Here is a 17979-nt window from a genome sequence, read left to right on the forward strand (position 1 = left end):
TTCATATTAAAGACAGAATTCACCCCAAATTCTTTCCAAACCTATATGTTGTTCTTTCTTAGAAAACAAAAGGAAAACCGCACAAGTCATAATGACATTATTTAATGCTAATTATTTTATACTTTTGGAGTATGACAGAGGTAGACCACTTCTAAATGAGTTTCTTGGTGAACCATCCTTTAATATTCACCCTGCGCACACACATGACCAATACTCGATGCAAATTCTCCAGTATTTATATATGCAGCCCATCCTTGCTGTATATAATTTTGTGTTCCAATGAAGCTGAGAAGAACCACTCATAAAATCATGTTTTACCTGTTTGTGCTTCTAATGATGTCTGTCACACCTTGTGAGTACAAATCATTAAAGCTTTTTAAGCAGTATTTAACTGTTCACCATTAATAAGACCATTTTAAAAGTAACATATTTTTGTGCTTAATTTGCAGATGTGTACAGCAATGTGGAACACAACCAGCCAAGCTCCATTTTGGTAAAATCTGGAGAATCTTTTACCATTTCCTGTAAAATATCTGGATATGCTCTCAGTGATACCTCTAAGGCGCCTTCCTGGATTAGACGCACCCAGGGGAAGATCCTTGAGTTCATTGGCATGATCCATGCTGGTGGTGGAATAGACTACAAGGATTCATTAAAAAATAAGTTCACCATCTCCAGAGACACATCTACAAGCACAGTATATCTTAAAGGACAAAATCTGCAAACTGAGGACACGGCTGTGTATTATTGTGTTCGGTATACAGGCACCATGATGAATAGCAGTTTAATGCCTGTACAAAAACCATGTGCACAAACACTTTGGTCTAATCTTAACATGCATGACTTAGTTTGGATGTTGAATGCCATAATAAGACCTAAATCAATATACACTTCAAAGAATCTGTATATTTATTATTGAAAACAAAATGTGGCAATAATTGAAAGTCAATTAAAATGTTATATGAAATTACTTAAATATAATTTGTATTAAAAAATACTTAATATGGTTTGTTCATTTACCAAATAGGCAAATGAATAAACAAATTCATTGAGTAAATGAATAAATGAATACATAGGTAAACAAATAATATATGGGTGTGCATGTGAGACTCAGTAATATGATGCCACTGTTTAAATACAGGACATCCCTAACTGAATATTCAAATAAATTATGCAAATTCATGACCTTCTTAAACCCTTCATAATAATTTCTGTATCACTGTACAGCTCAGTAATTCAGTACACAATTATGGAGCATAAAATCTTGGGATTTACAATACTGTTGCTGGCTTCTCAATGTATGATTACAGTATTTACTTTTCAGAATACAATTGTATGTATTTATTTGAATTTACACACAGTGATCATGTTTTATTTTGCAGATTGTTGGTGTCAAACACTGACTGAGTCTGAGTCTGTAGTCATGAAACCTGGAGAATCCCATAAGTTGACATGTACTGCTTCTGGTTTGGACATTGCTGGCTACTGGATGGCTTGGATCAGACAGAAGTCTGGAAAAGAGCTGGAATGGCTGGCATTGATCAGATATGACAGCCAGTATATATATTACTCTCAGTCTGTCCAAGGACGGTTCACCATCTCCAGAGACAACAGTAGGAAGCAGGTGTATCTGCAGATGAACAGCCTGAAGAATGAAGACACTGCTGTATATTATTGTGCAAGAGAGACACAGTGACTGAAATGACTACAGCACTGTGCACAAAAGCTGCCGAGACAGTAGACAAAAAAAGACATTTTTACACAAAATAATGACTGATGAGCTAGAAAACTCAATTTCTGGAGATTATAATATTTGAATAAGAAAATATATATGTTTTTGTCATTCTGTTGTTTGGTATTGTTTTTAACACTATTAAGAAAAAAAAAAAGGTAACTCTAGAGTCTGTCTTAACAAAAATGATATTGTAGAGACTATACCTATGTCACGATTTAGCTCAAAGGGAAATGTATATAAATAATTACAATTAATTATAATTAATTACAATTATTTGTATCAGCTGCCAGTAGTAACTGTAGCAGAATTAATTTTCCATCAACTAATCTGTAGAGACAACTCTAAGAAATGATATTTTCTTGGCCACAGAAAATAACTTTCTTAAAGTACCATTGCATTAGAGCATGTAGCTCAAATCGGAATTGTAAAGGGACATTAATTTGCAAGGCAGAATCGGAATCAACACTCATGTAATTCGTGCACAAGAGTTTTATTAACGAAGGACCAACACATAACTAATCTAAACAAACAAACACGAAGTCACTAATACATGGGGGAAGGGTCAGTGAGAAGCACTTAGAGAGAGACAAGGAAATGAAGCTATGAAAAGAGTCAGTTAACCACCTGCTGTGAAACCATCAGTGCTGTCTACAGCTTATAATAAACCTCTGTTTGTTTAGTTAAATATATGATACTTGCATTGCCTTGGTCGTTGAACAAGTGTCCAAATGCAGTCTCGGGTGAAAGTCTTGATGGTTTGGAGCAGTGGTGGTTTTGGAATTGCAATCATGTTCTTCCGGGTCTGAAGAGTGATGAACTCCAAAGATGTTCTGACTCGATGGTGACTGGGAGTTTCTTCCCACATGAAAAGTGAAGAAGAACCAAGAGCTGAGAGGGACCCAGCTGAAGTCCTGTGATCTTTGGGGAATGGAAAGACAAGGCCGCAAGGCCTGGCACACGCTTAGGGAAGTCTTGAAGAGTTCTAGGTCATCTTCTTAGGTTCTAAAAGAACCACTGACTGACTGAGGCGAGTCATGAAGTGTCTGGCTCTTTGTGGTCGAGAGCCACAGCTCTGAATGTTGCGGCCTGTCGGGCCCGCCGGGCACGCCCTGTGCCGGCTCAGGCTCCCCGTGCCTTTAAGCCTCCTGGAGGCGTCCGGGAACCAATAGTAACTTTCACCTTTGGAGGGAAAGTTTACAACTCTTTGTCTGTGAGCATGGTATTTTGCATATGTAATTCGATTGGGTGTTGATGCAAAACCTACTAAGGTTTCTTAAAACACTAATATGTTGCATAGGTATCAACATCTAATTTACACCATCTTTTAGATCATCAAAATACGAATTCAAAGAGACCAAACATGGCATAGGTGGGTTATACGACTAGTCATCTATCATAACACATGCATAAAACAGTAGAAAGACAAATACAAATACAACAGACAAAATTAAAATGCAGTAATACTGTACGCAATGACCTGGGCTATGTGTGATAGGAAGGTCAAAGAAAGGTTTGTCTGTGAATGAATAGAAAAGAGTCTATTTCTAAAGGCATTGTGTCTTTCCTATGGGCAAATGTAACATGGGCAAATGTGCATTCCTCTGGGCAATAAAACCTCTTATCAGATCGTCGTCCTGGCAACTGAGCCCTTTTGGGGTGTTAATTGCTTTGGGGGGTTGTCTTAAGAGCTCCAGCATGTAGCTGGCTTGTTGTGTTAAAAGATTATTTGTTAAATGTAACAATTAATGTATGTCTGATTGGTCCAGATGCTACACCTATATGACTAAAATATAGTTCCACACCCACTTTCACCAAAAATGTCACTGTTATATATATATATATAGTGCTGCTTGAAAGTTTGTGGATCCTTTCGATTGTTCTATATTTTTGCATAAATATAACGCAAAACGTCATTTTTCACACGAGTCCTGAGAGTTAACAAAGAGAACCCAATCAGACAAATGAGATGAAAATATATAGTATGCCATTTATTTACTGAGAAACATGATGCAATATGTGCAAGTTGCAAAAGTACGTGAATCTTTGCTTTCAGTATCTGCTGTGACCCCTTTTTGAAGCAATAACTACAGGTAATGTATTTTGTAACTGCTGATCAGTCCTTCACAACAGCTTGTAGGAATTTTAGCCCATTCTTCAGTACAGAAACACTTGAAGCCTGTGATATTGGTGGGTTTCCTCCTAAGAACTGCTTGCTTCAGGTCCTTCCACAACATTTCAATTGGATTAAGGTCCGGACTTCAGCTCAGGCATTCCAATTCATTAACCTTTAACCGTTTTTTTGGTATAATCACTTGTGTGCTTGTGGTTGTTGTCTTGCTGCATGACCCACTTTCTTCTAAGATTCAGTTCTCAGACAGATGTCCTGACATTTTCCTTCAGAAAAGTGAAAAAAGTGAAAGTCGTGATGTATTGTCGAGTATGGTGATCCATACTCGAAATTGGTGCTCTGCATTTAACCCATCACAAGTGCACACACACAGTAGTGAGAAGTGAACACACACACTGTGAACACACACCTGGAGCAGTGGGCAGTCATTGCACCAGTGCCCGGGGAGCAATTGGGGGTTCGGTGCCTTGCTCAAGGGCACCTCAGTCATGGTATTTAAGGTGGAAAGAGCACTGTTCATTCACAATCTCCACCTTCAGTTTCCGAATCTCTAACCATTAGGTAGTGTTGGGTTCGAGTCCACCTAAGTCGAGTCCGAGTCGAGTCCGAGTCTTTTACCAATCGAGTCCAAAATGGGCCGAGTCGGACTCAAGTCCGAGTCGAGTCCGTCCGAGTCCAAGGAAACACTACTGTCAGTATCTTAACCCTTTCACTGGTGAGTTTAAAATATTCTATCTGACCCCCCCAGAGTGAGTTTTTTTTAGGCGACCGTTATTTTAGAACGTTCCCTTTATTGTTTCCATGGCGACGCGTCATGATTGACACCGCAGCCACTATAGCGCTGTATGACAGACGTATCGCTTTTATTTCGTTTTTCCTTTTTTATTCAAAATATTCACACACTTGCTTGCCATGTCTTCAACTATCTGATATTCCGATTCACGAATACGTGTGAGTGAGTGTATTTTGCCGTTTTAAAACCTTTATAAATGATCTGGATCGTGATCTATAACGTGAGATGGGCGCTGCCATGTTTGTTCGCGCTGCCGTTCAGAGAGTCCTGTCAGCCGGATTTACAGCACATAAATTCACCAGCTTCTCCCGAAATACATGCAAGTAAGTAGCCGGTGAAGTGGGAAAGGAATGGAGTGAATTATATCATTACTTACATTATGTGTATCTGATATAAATCAAACACGTCGGCAAATTATACTTGAATGGATTGTTATTGCTGCTTACATAGACATCCGTGTGTATTTTACAAACTCTAAATGTATTGTTTTACTAGTACTTATGTGTATTTAAATTCCTGAAACCTAAAATAAACGTTAAGTCGTTGAAAACACTGCACAATTGTGATTATATGACAAGCGCAGCGCGCGTCTCTCTCTTGCTCAGCGCCAGCCAACGCGCGAAAACACAGTTTGAATTTGGCAGTTGTGTGACGTGACCGAACGTTCTAAATCCCATATGTGGGACCGTACTCCCAGGGGCACAGAGAATAGAATCCCATATGTGGGACCTTACCGCTCAAAGGGTTAACATTGTTTTAATCCAGGGGTGCCCAATCTCGGTCCTGGAGGGAGGTGTCCTACAGATTTTAGCTCCAGCCCCAATTAAACACACCTGAACCAGCTAATCAAGCTCTTACTAGGCATACTAGAAACCCCCTGGCAGGTGTGTTGAGGCAAGTTGGAGCTAAACCAAGGACCAGGACTGAGTTTGGGCACCCCTGATTTTAACCTTTCCAACTAGAAAAATGCAATGTCAGTTGAAATGTAAGAAAAGCAAACCTCTAGTGGATCTTGCCATTTTGATTTTTGATTTCACAACATCTCATAAGTGTCCATGCTCTGCTTAGCAAACTTAAAGTCATGTGACAGAAGTTATGGGTGATCTATGTAATGTGACATATTTTAGAGTGAAACAGGTTTTAGAATGTGAAAAATTATAGGGCGGGACTTGACTTGACTTTATTCATCAATGTAGTAAATGTATAAATTCAAGGGTGGGGGTAAAGGAGTAGGTATCTTGGTGAATGGGACCTTAAGAGCAGAAAATGCACCTCTTTTTATTTCTGCTTGTGGCTGTGTGTGTTTTGGGTTGTATATGACTTTTTTTTTCTTGAATGAAAATGAGGTTGTGAGGGATAAACCTAGTCTTTACAATGGCACACACTGTGTATAAAGCCCTACCTATACTTTCCATAAGTCACAGCAAACTCACACCTCTTTTATTTTTGAATGCATTTATAGTTACATTAATTACAATAAATTACATTATATAAGGAATAATTGATGATGGGCCATTTAATTATTAGAAAATCATGTACACCCAAGATGGTTTTGGACCCATAAAAACTGTTGCTGCAAAGATGTTAGAAAAATTATTTTTCTTTCAAGCTAGAAACTGCCACCATGTTTAAATAATAATAATAACTTCAATACAGAAAAAAACTAATCAGCTAATGTAAGTAAAACATTCTCGAGCTCAAGGCAAGTAAACACTCCAAGTATTACTTACATGCAAAAGTATTAATACATATATTAATCAAAAATACAAATGAAATAATATTTTTTTTAAAATAGAATCTTTTTTAAAATGGAATTGTAGGGTTTTTTTTTTTTTTTGGTAAGTTTTTTTTGGTAAGTTTTTTTTTAAATGTAGGTCTATATAAAGGTTATTACAGAAATAGACTACAGACATTTCATGAAGTAATAAATGTTGAAATCAAACACTGCAAAATCTTCACTGTATACATTAAAGATAATTCTTATTACAGTTAATAAGTGATTCAGTCAAGAAAAGTGAGTGATTTTCTCTTTTTCTTTTGTTGTTTGATTATTGTTTGAGGTGGTCGGCTGCTGCAGGTTTACGCTGCTGTCGCTTTAAGATCTGACGCACGGATCAAATATTTTGGTGCATCAGTATTTTTCCCAACTGTTCAGGTTTACTTAAGACAAAACCGACTTCATTTGCATGGATAGTCTCCAATACGAGTATGTGTGTAGCAATAACAGAACCTAATAAAAGCGAAAGAGAACTCTGTATTCGCACACTGACTGAGAGGCGCGTTCTGTGATCGCGCTTTGAGTGTGTGCGCACTAGTGATGCGCGGATGGCGGTTATATCCGCGGGTCGGGTGGGTCGGGTAATAAAAAAAATGCATTCTGATTATTTGCGGGTGGATGAGATGAATCAATAATGAGGCAAATATTAACTACATTTTCTAAAATATGAACCTGTTCTAAATACTTTTTTTCAGGCAAACGATTTCATTTTTGTGTGTGTGTCTGTGTGTTCACCTGTTCGAGAAGTTGTGACAGAAAAAAAGACATTCCAGATCAAGTTTGAAGGGAGATACGCCTGTGTTAATGCTATTGAGTCAGTTTAGTGGTGTAGTGCAGTACCTGCGGATACCCATTTTTTAATCCGTCGGCTTTGCGTATACCCATTTCTAAATCCCCTCTGATGCGCATTATTCAGTATAGTGTCCTGCATTAGCCAAAATCATGACAGGCCACCATTTCTAATTCAATCGTATGTGAATAAATGCAAATATTCGCAAAACACATAAAGACGGTAGGGAATGTGGCGCCGGCTTCCATTGAAATATGTTTGATGATTGCGCCTGACATGCGCCTGCGCCCGCTCCGTCCGCGCCAGCACCAGATTTGCCGAGTAGTTAAAATTAACAATTATTATTGATTACTAATTTGAATCAGTACATTATAACGAAAACAATACCTTAAAAATGAAAAGAATTAGATTTTTATGATCTGAAATTTCTTAAACTGGGTGAACCCCTGTAATCTTTTGTTCAAGGATCTAGTAGACGTTCAAACACCCAACCGATTTCATCAGAGATTGCGGAGAGTCACGTTATTCTTTTTAGCGTGGCTTTGGCTTAAAAGCACGAACGATTAAGCTTATATAAGTGTGCAGCGATGTGCAGATCATCTGACTCAATCTGCTGTTAAAAATGAACCATCAATTCATCATATCATCGTGAAAAACTAAGAATGAGAATAATCGTAAACGACGATCGGGTGCGGTTATCTAAATCAGAGAAAAATACAGGTGCGGGTGGGTGGCGGGCGGATAATTTATTTGAAGCTGCGGATTCGGGTGACGTTTGAGCTCATCCGCGCATCTCTAGTGCGCACATAAACCCGTCGGCTTTCAAGTAGCCTACTGGACAAGACTTTCGTGATAATGCATCGAGTCAGTGACATTTCCGTCAACTGTCTCTGGACTCGGACGGACTCGGGATATTTTCCGAGTCCGAAAGGCTTGAGTCCGAGTCAAGTCCGAGTAAAAATGCATCCGAGTCCGTGACAAGTCCGAGTCGCCTAAAAATTGTACTCGAGACCGGACTCGAGTCCGAGTACCCCAACTCTACCATTAGGCCATGACTGTCCATGACTGCTTTAGAATTCGCTGGTATAATTCGCAATTCATTGTTCCATAAATGATGGCAAGCCATTCTGGCCAAGATGCAGCAAAGCAGGCACATGATACTACCACCACAATGTTTCACAGACGGAATATGGTTCTTATGCTGGAATGAAGTGTTTTTCTTTTTCCAAACATAACACTTCTCATTTAAACTCAAAAAGTTTTATTTTGGTCTCATCCGTCCACAAAACATTTATCCAATAGTCCTCTGACTCCACATGATCTTTAGCAGACTGCAGAGCAAACAGCAGTGTTTTTTTTTTTTTTTTTTATTTTAAGAGTTGTGGCTTTCTCCTTACAACGCTGCCATTCATACCATGGTTGTTCAGTGTTCTCCTGATGATGGACTCTGAAACATCAATATAAGCCAGTGTGAAAAAGACCTTTATGTGCTTAAAAGTTACCCTGAAGTCCTTTGCAACCTTGCGGTCTTGCTTTGTAGTGATTTTTGTTGGTCGACCACTCCTAGGGAGAGTAATAGTGGTCTTGAATTTCCTCCGTTTGTAAACAAACTGTCAGACTGTGGATTTGTGGAGTCCAAACTCTTTATAGATGGTTTTGTAACTTTTTCTAGCCGGATGAGCAACAACTCTTTTTATGAGGTTCTCAGAGATCTACTTTGTTCATGTCATGATTCACTTCCACAAACATGCTCAGACTTTGATAGATTCCTGTTCTTTAATAAAAACAGGGCATACACTGGCACCTGATAGTCATCCTATTGATTGATAACACATCGGAACAAATGGACTCTAATTTCTATTTCTGTTTTAAATGTTGTGTTTATTCACAGGTATTGACTGTCAGGTTGTGCTCACACAGTCTGAACAGTCAGAAGTTGTGGCTCCAGGTGGTTCATACAAACTGACCTGTGCCTGCAGTGGGTTTACTGTTAGTAGCACTCACATGCACTGGATCCGTCAGGCACCTGGAAAAGGACTTGAATGGATTATTTATTATTATTCAGATTCTTATAAGAGCTCAGCTCAGTCAGTGCAGGGCAGATTCACAGCATCTAAGGACAGCTCTAATCTCTATCTGCACATGAATCAGCTGAAGACTGAAGACACTGCTGTGTATCACTGTGCATGACACAGGCACACTGTGAAAACACAAATACAGGAAAAAAACTTTTTTTTTTATTTTTTTTTTTTTTATTATGATTCACAAAACCTTTCCTTTAATGTTAATGTTTATCCATGTTTATCCATGTCTATAACAATAGTGTTGTTCCAACAATTGTTCCAATAATGTTCCAACATTAATATGGGTGTTATTACTTTTTCATTACCCATATTTTCATTAGAGCATGATATTTACACTATAATTATTAATAAATACATCTGCATCTTAGGTTTTCCATTAATGCTAATAACTAATAATTACTACAAGGACTGCACTCAGATAGATCTTTATGTCAATGCAAATCAATGCAAATCAGCATCATGTACTGCATATCAATACTGTTGGTTTTGGCAACTGTGCACTGTGAGTATCTTCAGCTCAACACAAAAAACTAATGAACATCAGTTGAAATGTGGAGCTCAGTTTGTATTACTGAAATGTTTTCATGGTTATTCGTAGGTCTTTTCTGCATTGAGCTGGATCAGCCTCCTGTCCTGGTAGTAAAACCAGGAGAAACATTTTCCATCGCCTGTAAGATCACTGGATATTCAGCATCAGGTGATTACAACACACATTGGATCAGACATTCAAGCTGAAAACCGATGGAATGGATCGGATATTTCTATAGTTCCAGCAGCAATCGTGTCACAGATTCTCTGAAAAACTAGATCAGTTTCTCTTCTGAATCCTCCAGCAATGGAGTTATTTTAACAGGGAAAAACTTGGTAACGCTTTAGATTACAACCTGCAAAGAACTACATAAGTATACTGAATTTACGGTGTACGTTTCTGTAATTATAGTGTACCTATTAAAGAACGTACATGTAGGTATAGGGGAACAATATGTTACGTTTTGGTAATTCGGGGGTAACAACCAGATATACAACCTGCAAAGAACTGCGCAAGTAAACTGAAGTTACAGTGTATGTGTAACCGAGACCACCAGGATGTAATGTCTTGCTTTTGGCGACGTTAAGATTTAAGTAACGACTACGCCACCCCTATATATACAGGATAGGGGGACCTGCTATATTAAACTCCCGCCCAGGTGGTTCAACTGAAAGAACCTGAAAACCAAAGTGCAATGAAAATCAATTTTATTTCAATAAAACAATGTTCATTAACCAACACTTTAACAGGTATATTATAACTTTTGTCTAGCTTCCAGTCTAAAAATACAGTTGTCCATAAAAGAACCTTCGATGTAATAAAAATTGGCTAATATGGTACTGGACTACAAAGATTTTTGTATTCAAACAACCACTGTACTGAGAAAAAGGATTACACAAAACCCGAACCAAAAAAACAAATCAAATGTACCCAACAAAAATCATTCCACCCAAACACAAAACACCGCAAACCAACAAAAGAAAACTTCAGTACATGGAAAGTTCAACAAAACCCTGTCAAGACCATAAGATTACAATAATATAGCCACTCATTAAACCCAAATAACATACAGACATAAGGTCACATTAATATGGGCACCCATAGGCTTAAATAGACCTCTACACACCACTGCAATGGATTATCAAATAAACCAAAAACCAAAACAAAAAGGTGGGAAAAGGAAACAGTGGCGCACAGCCGACAATCAGCATAAAGCCTGCAATTTGCACATAACATTTTGTTTTCAGTAAACATGTTACATACTTAATGAACATTATAAACAATTTATGAATGACACCACCGATTAAAATACTCCCACAAAACATAATACATCACATTATTATTGTACCTTAACAATCATTATTAAATAACCCTCTTAATAAAAAAATACTCATACCTCAGCCCATGTAATGGACTAAACTGTAGCAGGCAACCACCTCATGGAGGAAAATCAGGCGCAGTGCTAAACTGTAAAGCCAATCACTTTCTTACAGGAAAAGGGACAGGTGCACAACAACTGTGGGTTTTAAAACAATCCCAATATATTAAAAATGACACACAATCCTTCAGTGCACTAACTTCAGTCCACCATATTTACACTCATACCCACAAATACACAAGAAGCATAATCACAGCCACTAATCAATAATACCATCATTATCCCCAGTATAATCAGAATACACAATGTAGAGTGAAAATATAAAAATACAATACCTTGAATTAATATCATTGATATTGCTAGCCGGTAGAAGCCAACCACTTCATAGGAGGAGAGGCACAACAATACACAGCAGCTCACTAACAGTATCCAAGATGTTATTCCCCACAAATCATACGCACTCCACACGAAGACGATCCTAAAGTGACATTACATCTAGAGGTTTATATATACACACATAGGCATACATACCGTATCTATTCGTGTGCATTCCAACTAATTACGAAACCTCTACTCACGTCAATTTGTCAAAACCACACGCACACACCTATGCAGCTCTTCGACCCACGATAAAATTCCTAAAATAACATCCAACTCATATAAGTGCAAATTCATGTGAGTTTTGAAAACACACAAAGCCTTTACTTACATTAATTAGCAGAGAGCACTCGCACAGTTCTTCCAACCGCCAACAACGGGGAGTACAGCACCAGGAAACGTGAACAAACGATAGTTTAATAATCGCGAGACTTAAAAACCCCCCGCTTGTTGCTTCACCTGCCTGCTTAAAGGCACAGCACACCCATTTCCGGCTACATCTGTATTGTATTTATATTGTACCTACGTGTAAGTATAAGGGAACAATATGTTACGTTTGGGTAATAACTGGGTACCAAACAGATATCCCAGCTAACACAGTTACGTCGTGACAACGTTACTGGACCGGACCATATTCGTCGCAGCGACGTACCAAATAACGTTCCAGCGACGTAACTTTGTGATTCCCATATTCGTCGTGGCGACGTTATTTCCTACGTGGCTGGAACGTGGTGAGTACGTCTCAGCGACCAAACTGGCACGTTGTGAGGACGTGACTCTAAAGGACCAGATTGGTCGCAGCGACGTACAACGTACCAGCGACGTAACTTTGTGATTCCCATATTCACCGTGGCGACGTTATTTCGGACGTCGCTGGAACGTGGTGATTACGTCTCAAGGACCAAACTAGCACGTTGTGAGGACGTGACTCTAAAGGACCAGATTGGTCGCAGCGACGTCCCAAATAATGTACCAGCAACGTAACTTTGTGATTCCCATATTCGTTGTGGCGACGTTAGTGTTACGTTGGTGGGACGTGACAAGTACGTCCTAACGACCAAACTAGTACGTCCTAACAACCAAACTACCACGTTCCTTATATTTTAAATATTTACTTCTCACCTTTAGTCTGGTCCAGAGGATGTGCTCGTACCACCTTTAAATCGGTATATAAATTACAAACTCATAAACATTTTCTGCTATAAAAAATAAAACACTTAATTCTAATGTTTTTTTAATCGTTATAGGAGATTTTAGTGAATATATTCAATACATACATGCAAACCATTACAAAAACATTACATTCTAAACATTAAATGAGCAAAAACAGTGCATTCATTTATTAATCAGCATTTATTCAGTGTTAATTCTACAAACACTAAGCCAAAACATTTTGAACATTACACCTATTCTTTAACCATGCAAAGTGTTACCAAGTCATGAGCACAGATAATTTAACAAATCAATACATAAATCATGTAAATTTTACTCATTACTGATGGGTATAGTTAACGATTTTATCTGTAAAAATGATTAATAATTAATCAATACTCATAAAAAAAAAAAGGAAACAATTTAGTAGTGACTTCTTTATTACTTTAAGTTAATTTGTTTCCTGAGTGTCCTGTGTATGAAACACCTGCTACAAATATCTGATGGTGATGTGCTTTAATACTGCTTCACTATCAAAAGCAAAACCTAAACAATATTGTCATTACCAAAGGACCATAGTACCCGAGTACTCTCATGTCAATCAAACATGTTCTTCCTCCTCTTCGCCATCCTGAGCCTGTACTGCCAATATCGTTCTCTGGCACCTGAAAGGGAGGATCACCCTGTTAATGTTGCTAATGTATGTAAACAATCAGTCAAAAATCTGCAGTCTTTGTGTTTTAATGTTTTTCGATAGAAGTCTATTCAAGTCTATTTAATCAAACTTACAGTACAAAACTGTAATATTGTGAAATTATTTTTAACTTAAAATGTTTTCTATTGTTTTTCAAACACACTTTAAAATGTATTTCATTCCTGTGAGGCAAAGCTGAATTTTTCAGTAGTCTTAACTCCAGTCTTCAGTGTCACATGATCACTCATATGATGAATTGATGCTCAAGAAAGATTTCTGATTATCAATGTTGAAAACAGTTGTGCTACTTAATATTTCTGTGTAAATTGTGGTTTTTCAGAATCATTTTATGAATACAAAAACAAACAAAACAGCTTATTTTTAAAATAAATCTTTTGTAACATTATAAATGTATTTACTATCACTTTTGATCAATTAAATGCATCCTTGCTATTAAAGTCTTCCCAAAGAAAAGAAAATCTTAGTGACTCCAACCTTTTGAACTGTAGTGTACACAAAAAAATTTAGGCAGCACAACTGTTTTCAACAACACCGATAATAATCAGAAATGTTTCTTGAGCAGCAAATCAGCATAATACAATGTTTTTGAACACTTACCACTGGAGTAATGATGCTGAAAATTCAGCTTTGATCACAGAAATGATTTACATTTTAAGATTAATTTAAAGTTTGACCAACAGTATACATTACTACATTTAAATGAAAACACATCTTGTAATAAACAATGCACTCATTCTCAAAGAACTTACATTCTGATGATTACTTCCGTCCCTCACGGCTGCCTTCTTCAGTGGTTCCCAGACTTCCTCATTTTTCACCTTTCCTTTGAATCTACAAAAAAAACAAACAAACAAAAAAAAAAAACAGAGAATTTGGATAAGTTTTTGATGGTGGCCACAAACTGTCAAGGTTCCTTTTGAAATCTTAAGTGGGGCCTTATTCACAGAGAATTTTATCTTACTACTATGTGTCCTAGCTAGGATATTTAGTTTAAAACCTATTTACAGAACTCTTAAGAGTCTACAATATCTAAAAAGAGGGTTCAGTCAATGCATAGACCAGGGATCCTCAAATCTGGCCCATGAGATCCACTTTCCTGCAGAGTTTAGCTCTAACCCTAATCAAACACATCTGAGCATGCCAATCAATGTCTTCAGGATCATTACAAAATCACAGGCAGGTGAGTTTGATCAGGGTTGGAGCTAAACTCTGCAGTGGACTGTCCATCTGCAGTGGACTGACTGAACCCTGGCATAGACTTTCTTTTTTGTTAAATTTCCACACCGTGCATGGGTTGGAGCTCTTAATACTGAACTCTCAAAGTGCACCAGATAGACAAATTTAACTTTAAACTGTACAGTACATTATTTTTTACACAAGGCCATGGCCCCAGATCCCCCAGGCAGACCAAGGTCCAGCTATCCTCCATAGTCTCAAAAAAATCCTGTGGGAAACACAGCAAAATGATTTTGTGTATGATTTAGGCATAGGGGAGAGTAGGGCTGCACGATAAATTGCATGTTATTATCATGCGCGTATAGTCAGCAAAGCCAGTTTCTTTGATTAGTAGTAAATTTCCATCACCTGCATTCAGCTGGAACGGCAATTTATACATGGAGTCGTAAATCACTCACAAGCTATGCAAAATTGTGCTCATAATCGCAGATGAATCGCATTTGATTATGAGCGTGATTCTGCGTAGCTCATCAGTCATTTACGACTCTGTGTATTAATTGCTGCTCCAGCTGAATGCAAGTGATGGTGATTTACTATTAATCAAAGAACCAGCTTTACTGACTAATGCACCTGACAACCGCATGCGATTTATCGTGCAGCCCTAGGGGAGAGCCTTTACAATGGTCATATTCAGGCCAACTACATTTTTTTTTTTAAACATGTTTAAAAATGACCAGAAGCTCGGGAGGTGCAATACAATATAAGTGCAATATAAAAAAACAAAAAAAATAAATGAATAAATAAAGTTTAAGTGCATGTACTATACTTAAAGGAGAATTATCATCCTGAGGTATATGTGTTTGTATACATATTTGTAAGGAGTGTCATAAGAAATTATGTTTTTTGAAATTATGACCCAGTCTTTGCAAAGTGAACAAGCAAAGAAGATCAAATACCCATAACAAAAAAGGTAAAACAGCGATATAGGATGATTTTGAAGTTGAGGGAGAACATCAGATGGGAGTTTTTCGACATACCCTAACTGTCATGAACCGAAAAAAGAGTTTAGGCAGAGCAAGACAAGACGAGCATTTGACATTAAAAAGTATATAAATTGTATTATTTTTATGAAAATAACTGATCGTTTCACTAGATAAGACCCTTCTTCCTCGCCGAGGTTGTTTACAACCACATTTGGGATCGTTAACAAAGTCGGGACACTATAGAAGTCTACTATATGAAGAAAATTGCTGAATTGAATCCTAAAAAAACATAATTTCTTTATGACTGAAGTAAGACAGACATAAACATCTTGGATGACAGGGGGATGAGTACTAGGGATGCACCGATACCACTTTTTTTCAGTACTCAACTGATACCGATGGTTTTATTTTTGGTACTTGCCGATTCTGAGTACCGATATCAATGTTTTTTAATTTACCGGTAAATTTATAAAATATTGGGTACAGAAACTAAAAGAATATGTAAAATGTTAGTTGGTTAACTTCATTTATCAAATAGATACAGTCAAACCAAAACTTATTCAGACATCTTTTCTCACATTATCAGACCACATTTCTCTGCAAAATGGAACTTATCATTTTTGATCCCAAGTGATCAATTTTACTGTATGAAATTTTTTTGGGTATAATATGTCACACTTTTACTTTATTTTGCTGATTTACATAAATGAACTATAGTGTCCTGCACATTAATTAAAAAATAAATAAAAATTATACTAGTGTCTGCATAATTTTTGATTTGACTGAATATCTTTCAGTTATATCTACACTTAGTTTTTGCTTAACACTTACACCTAAGTTTTCTTTACTTTCACTGTTCATTTTTTGCTCTATGGTACATCATCTTTAATTTATTAGCATTAGAGCTGCTCCATTGCAGCAGCTACTGTAATCATGCGTTTTGTTGTACTACTTGTTATAAATCTCCTAACAGTGATATTTTCACCAATAAAGTTGTGTATGCTTTATAGTGAATGCCCCTATAAATTTTATATTTCCGAATTAGTTTTGATCCAAATTATGCGTGTGCTAAGTGAGCGAACATCAATAAAGATCACACAACAGAATTGCGCTCCCCCGCCCCCCTCTCTCTCCCTATCTTTAAATAACTTGTGCATTGTTTTACTTACTTGTTTTTGACATATCTGACAGAACTACAAACTTCTGAGTAATGTCTGTGAGAAAACGATATTAACTCGTCAAGCTCGTACAGTACCACATACCGGTATCGGTGCACCCCTAATTTCTGATCTGGATGTAGACTTCTCAACCCTGTGGATTACCTGCCTCCTCCTAAGCATTTTGTCGTGTAGGTCCAGGAAGGCTTCTTGTATGTCTGGATATCGATGCGCAACTCTTTCAACCATGAAATGCAGTTCCAGCGTGTGTCTTCACATCTAGGGCAACAGAATGGTCAGGCAGGCCTGAAATATAAACATATAAGCCACAAAAATCAATTTAAATCTATAGTTGTGCCTGAGTGTCACTGAAACAATGAGGTTTAGTTTGTCACCCAGGATTCGCTGATTCCTATGAAACAGTTTTCATGATGGATTATCTCTTGATCCTGGATCCTTGCAGCCATTAATTTGGAGATGGTTTGGATGATATGCAGTTATTTCTAAAGAAAGAATCAACAATACAAAAACACCAATAGCAGCATTGCTGGTCCTGTAGCTTATATCAGTTTTTCAGTACTAAACAAGTCAGGAGCCAAATCAGTAACGTTACCTGTTCTCAATAATCATCCCTACTCATAATCATAATAGTTGTCGGCTTGGTGCTGCCAGACTATCTCTCCACCTGCTGACAAAATGTTAGTTTTTACAACAATTAATAAAATATTCAGTCTACTAGGTAGTAACAATAGAATCTTTTTTTATAACAACTACGAACATTTTTTATTATCAGGACCTAAAAAAAATTTCCACTTTTTTTTTAAAATTTTTAAAAAGATTTTTAAAAGAACTATCAGAATTTGAATGAAAAAACGAATGCATAAACATGAAAAAACCCTTTACCCAAAAAGTAGCAAAAGACAAATTTACAGGTTTTTAAAATCCGGAAATTATTATCCCCACAACACTGAAAGGTATTTGCCCAGCACGGGAAAAAAACTTTAAACATTTTAAATTACACACTATTAGATTTGGAAATAAGGGGAATGGCAGGCAGCAAACAACTATTCGGGTTTAAGTTTTTTTTTTTTTTTTTTTTAATTTTGGGATCTGTTGTTTTTTGTGAATTTACAAACAAAAAAAAAAATTTTTATCTCAGATTTGCGTTCTTCCTCCCAAGCAATATTTTAAAAAATGGCCATTT

General features: G+C 37.2%; 2 long non-coding RNA genes and 1 gene segment (V, D, J or C); 2 read left to right on the plus strand and 1 right to left on the minus strand.

Annotated features, from left to right (window-relative positions):
- Window positions 1-1219: 1219 nt before the first annotated feature.
- LOC127158325 (uncharacterized) lies at window positions 1220-1429 on the plus strand. The gene is made up of 2 exons (XR_007826130.1): window positions 1220-1298; window positions 1383-1429. It is a non-coding gene; the product is annotated as an uncharacterized LOC127158325 (long non-coding RNA).
- Window positions 1430-4852: 3423 nt separating this feature from the next.
- Window positions 4853-9413, plus strand: LOC127158324 (immunoglobulin heavy variable 3-66-like). The segment is given in 2 exon segments: window positions 4853-4979; window positions 9115-9413. Coding segments are annotated over 2 exon segments (426 nt in total).
- Window positions 9414-12821: 3408 nt separating this feature from the next.
- Window positions 12822-14997, minus strand: LOC127158326 (uncharacterized). Its single transcript, XR_007826131.1, has 3 exons — window positions 14835-14997; window positions 14209-14290; window positions 12822-13409 (listed from the first exon to the last, which is right to left on the minus strand). It is a non-coding gene; the product is annotated as an uncharacterized LOC127158326 (long non-coding RNA).
- Window positions 14998-17979: the final 2982 nt, after the last annotated feature.

This window comes from Labeo rohita, unplaced genomic scaffold (genome assembly GCF_022985175.1).
Source record: "Labeo rohita strain BAU-BD-2019 unplaced genomic scaffold, IGBB_LRoh.1.0 scaffold_1455, whole genome shotgun sequence".
NCBI classification, from domain to species: Eukaryota; Metazoa; Chordata; class Actinopteri; order Cypriniformes; family Cyprinidae; genus Labeo; species Labeo rohita.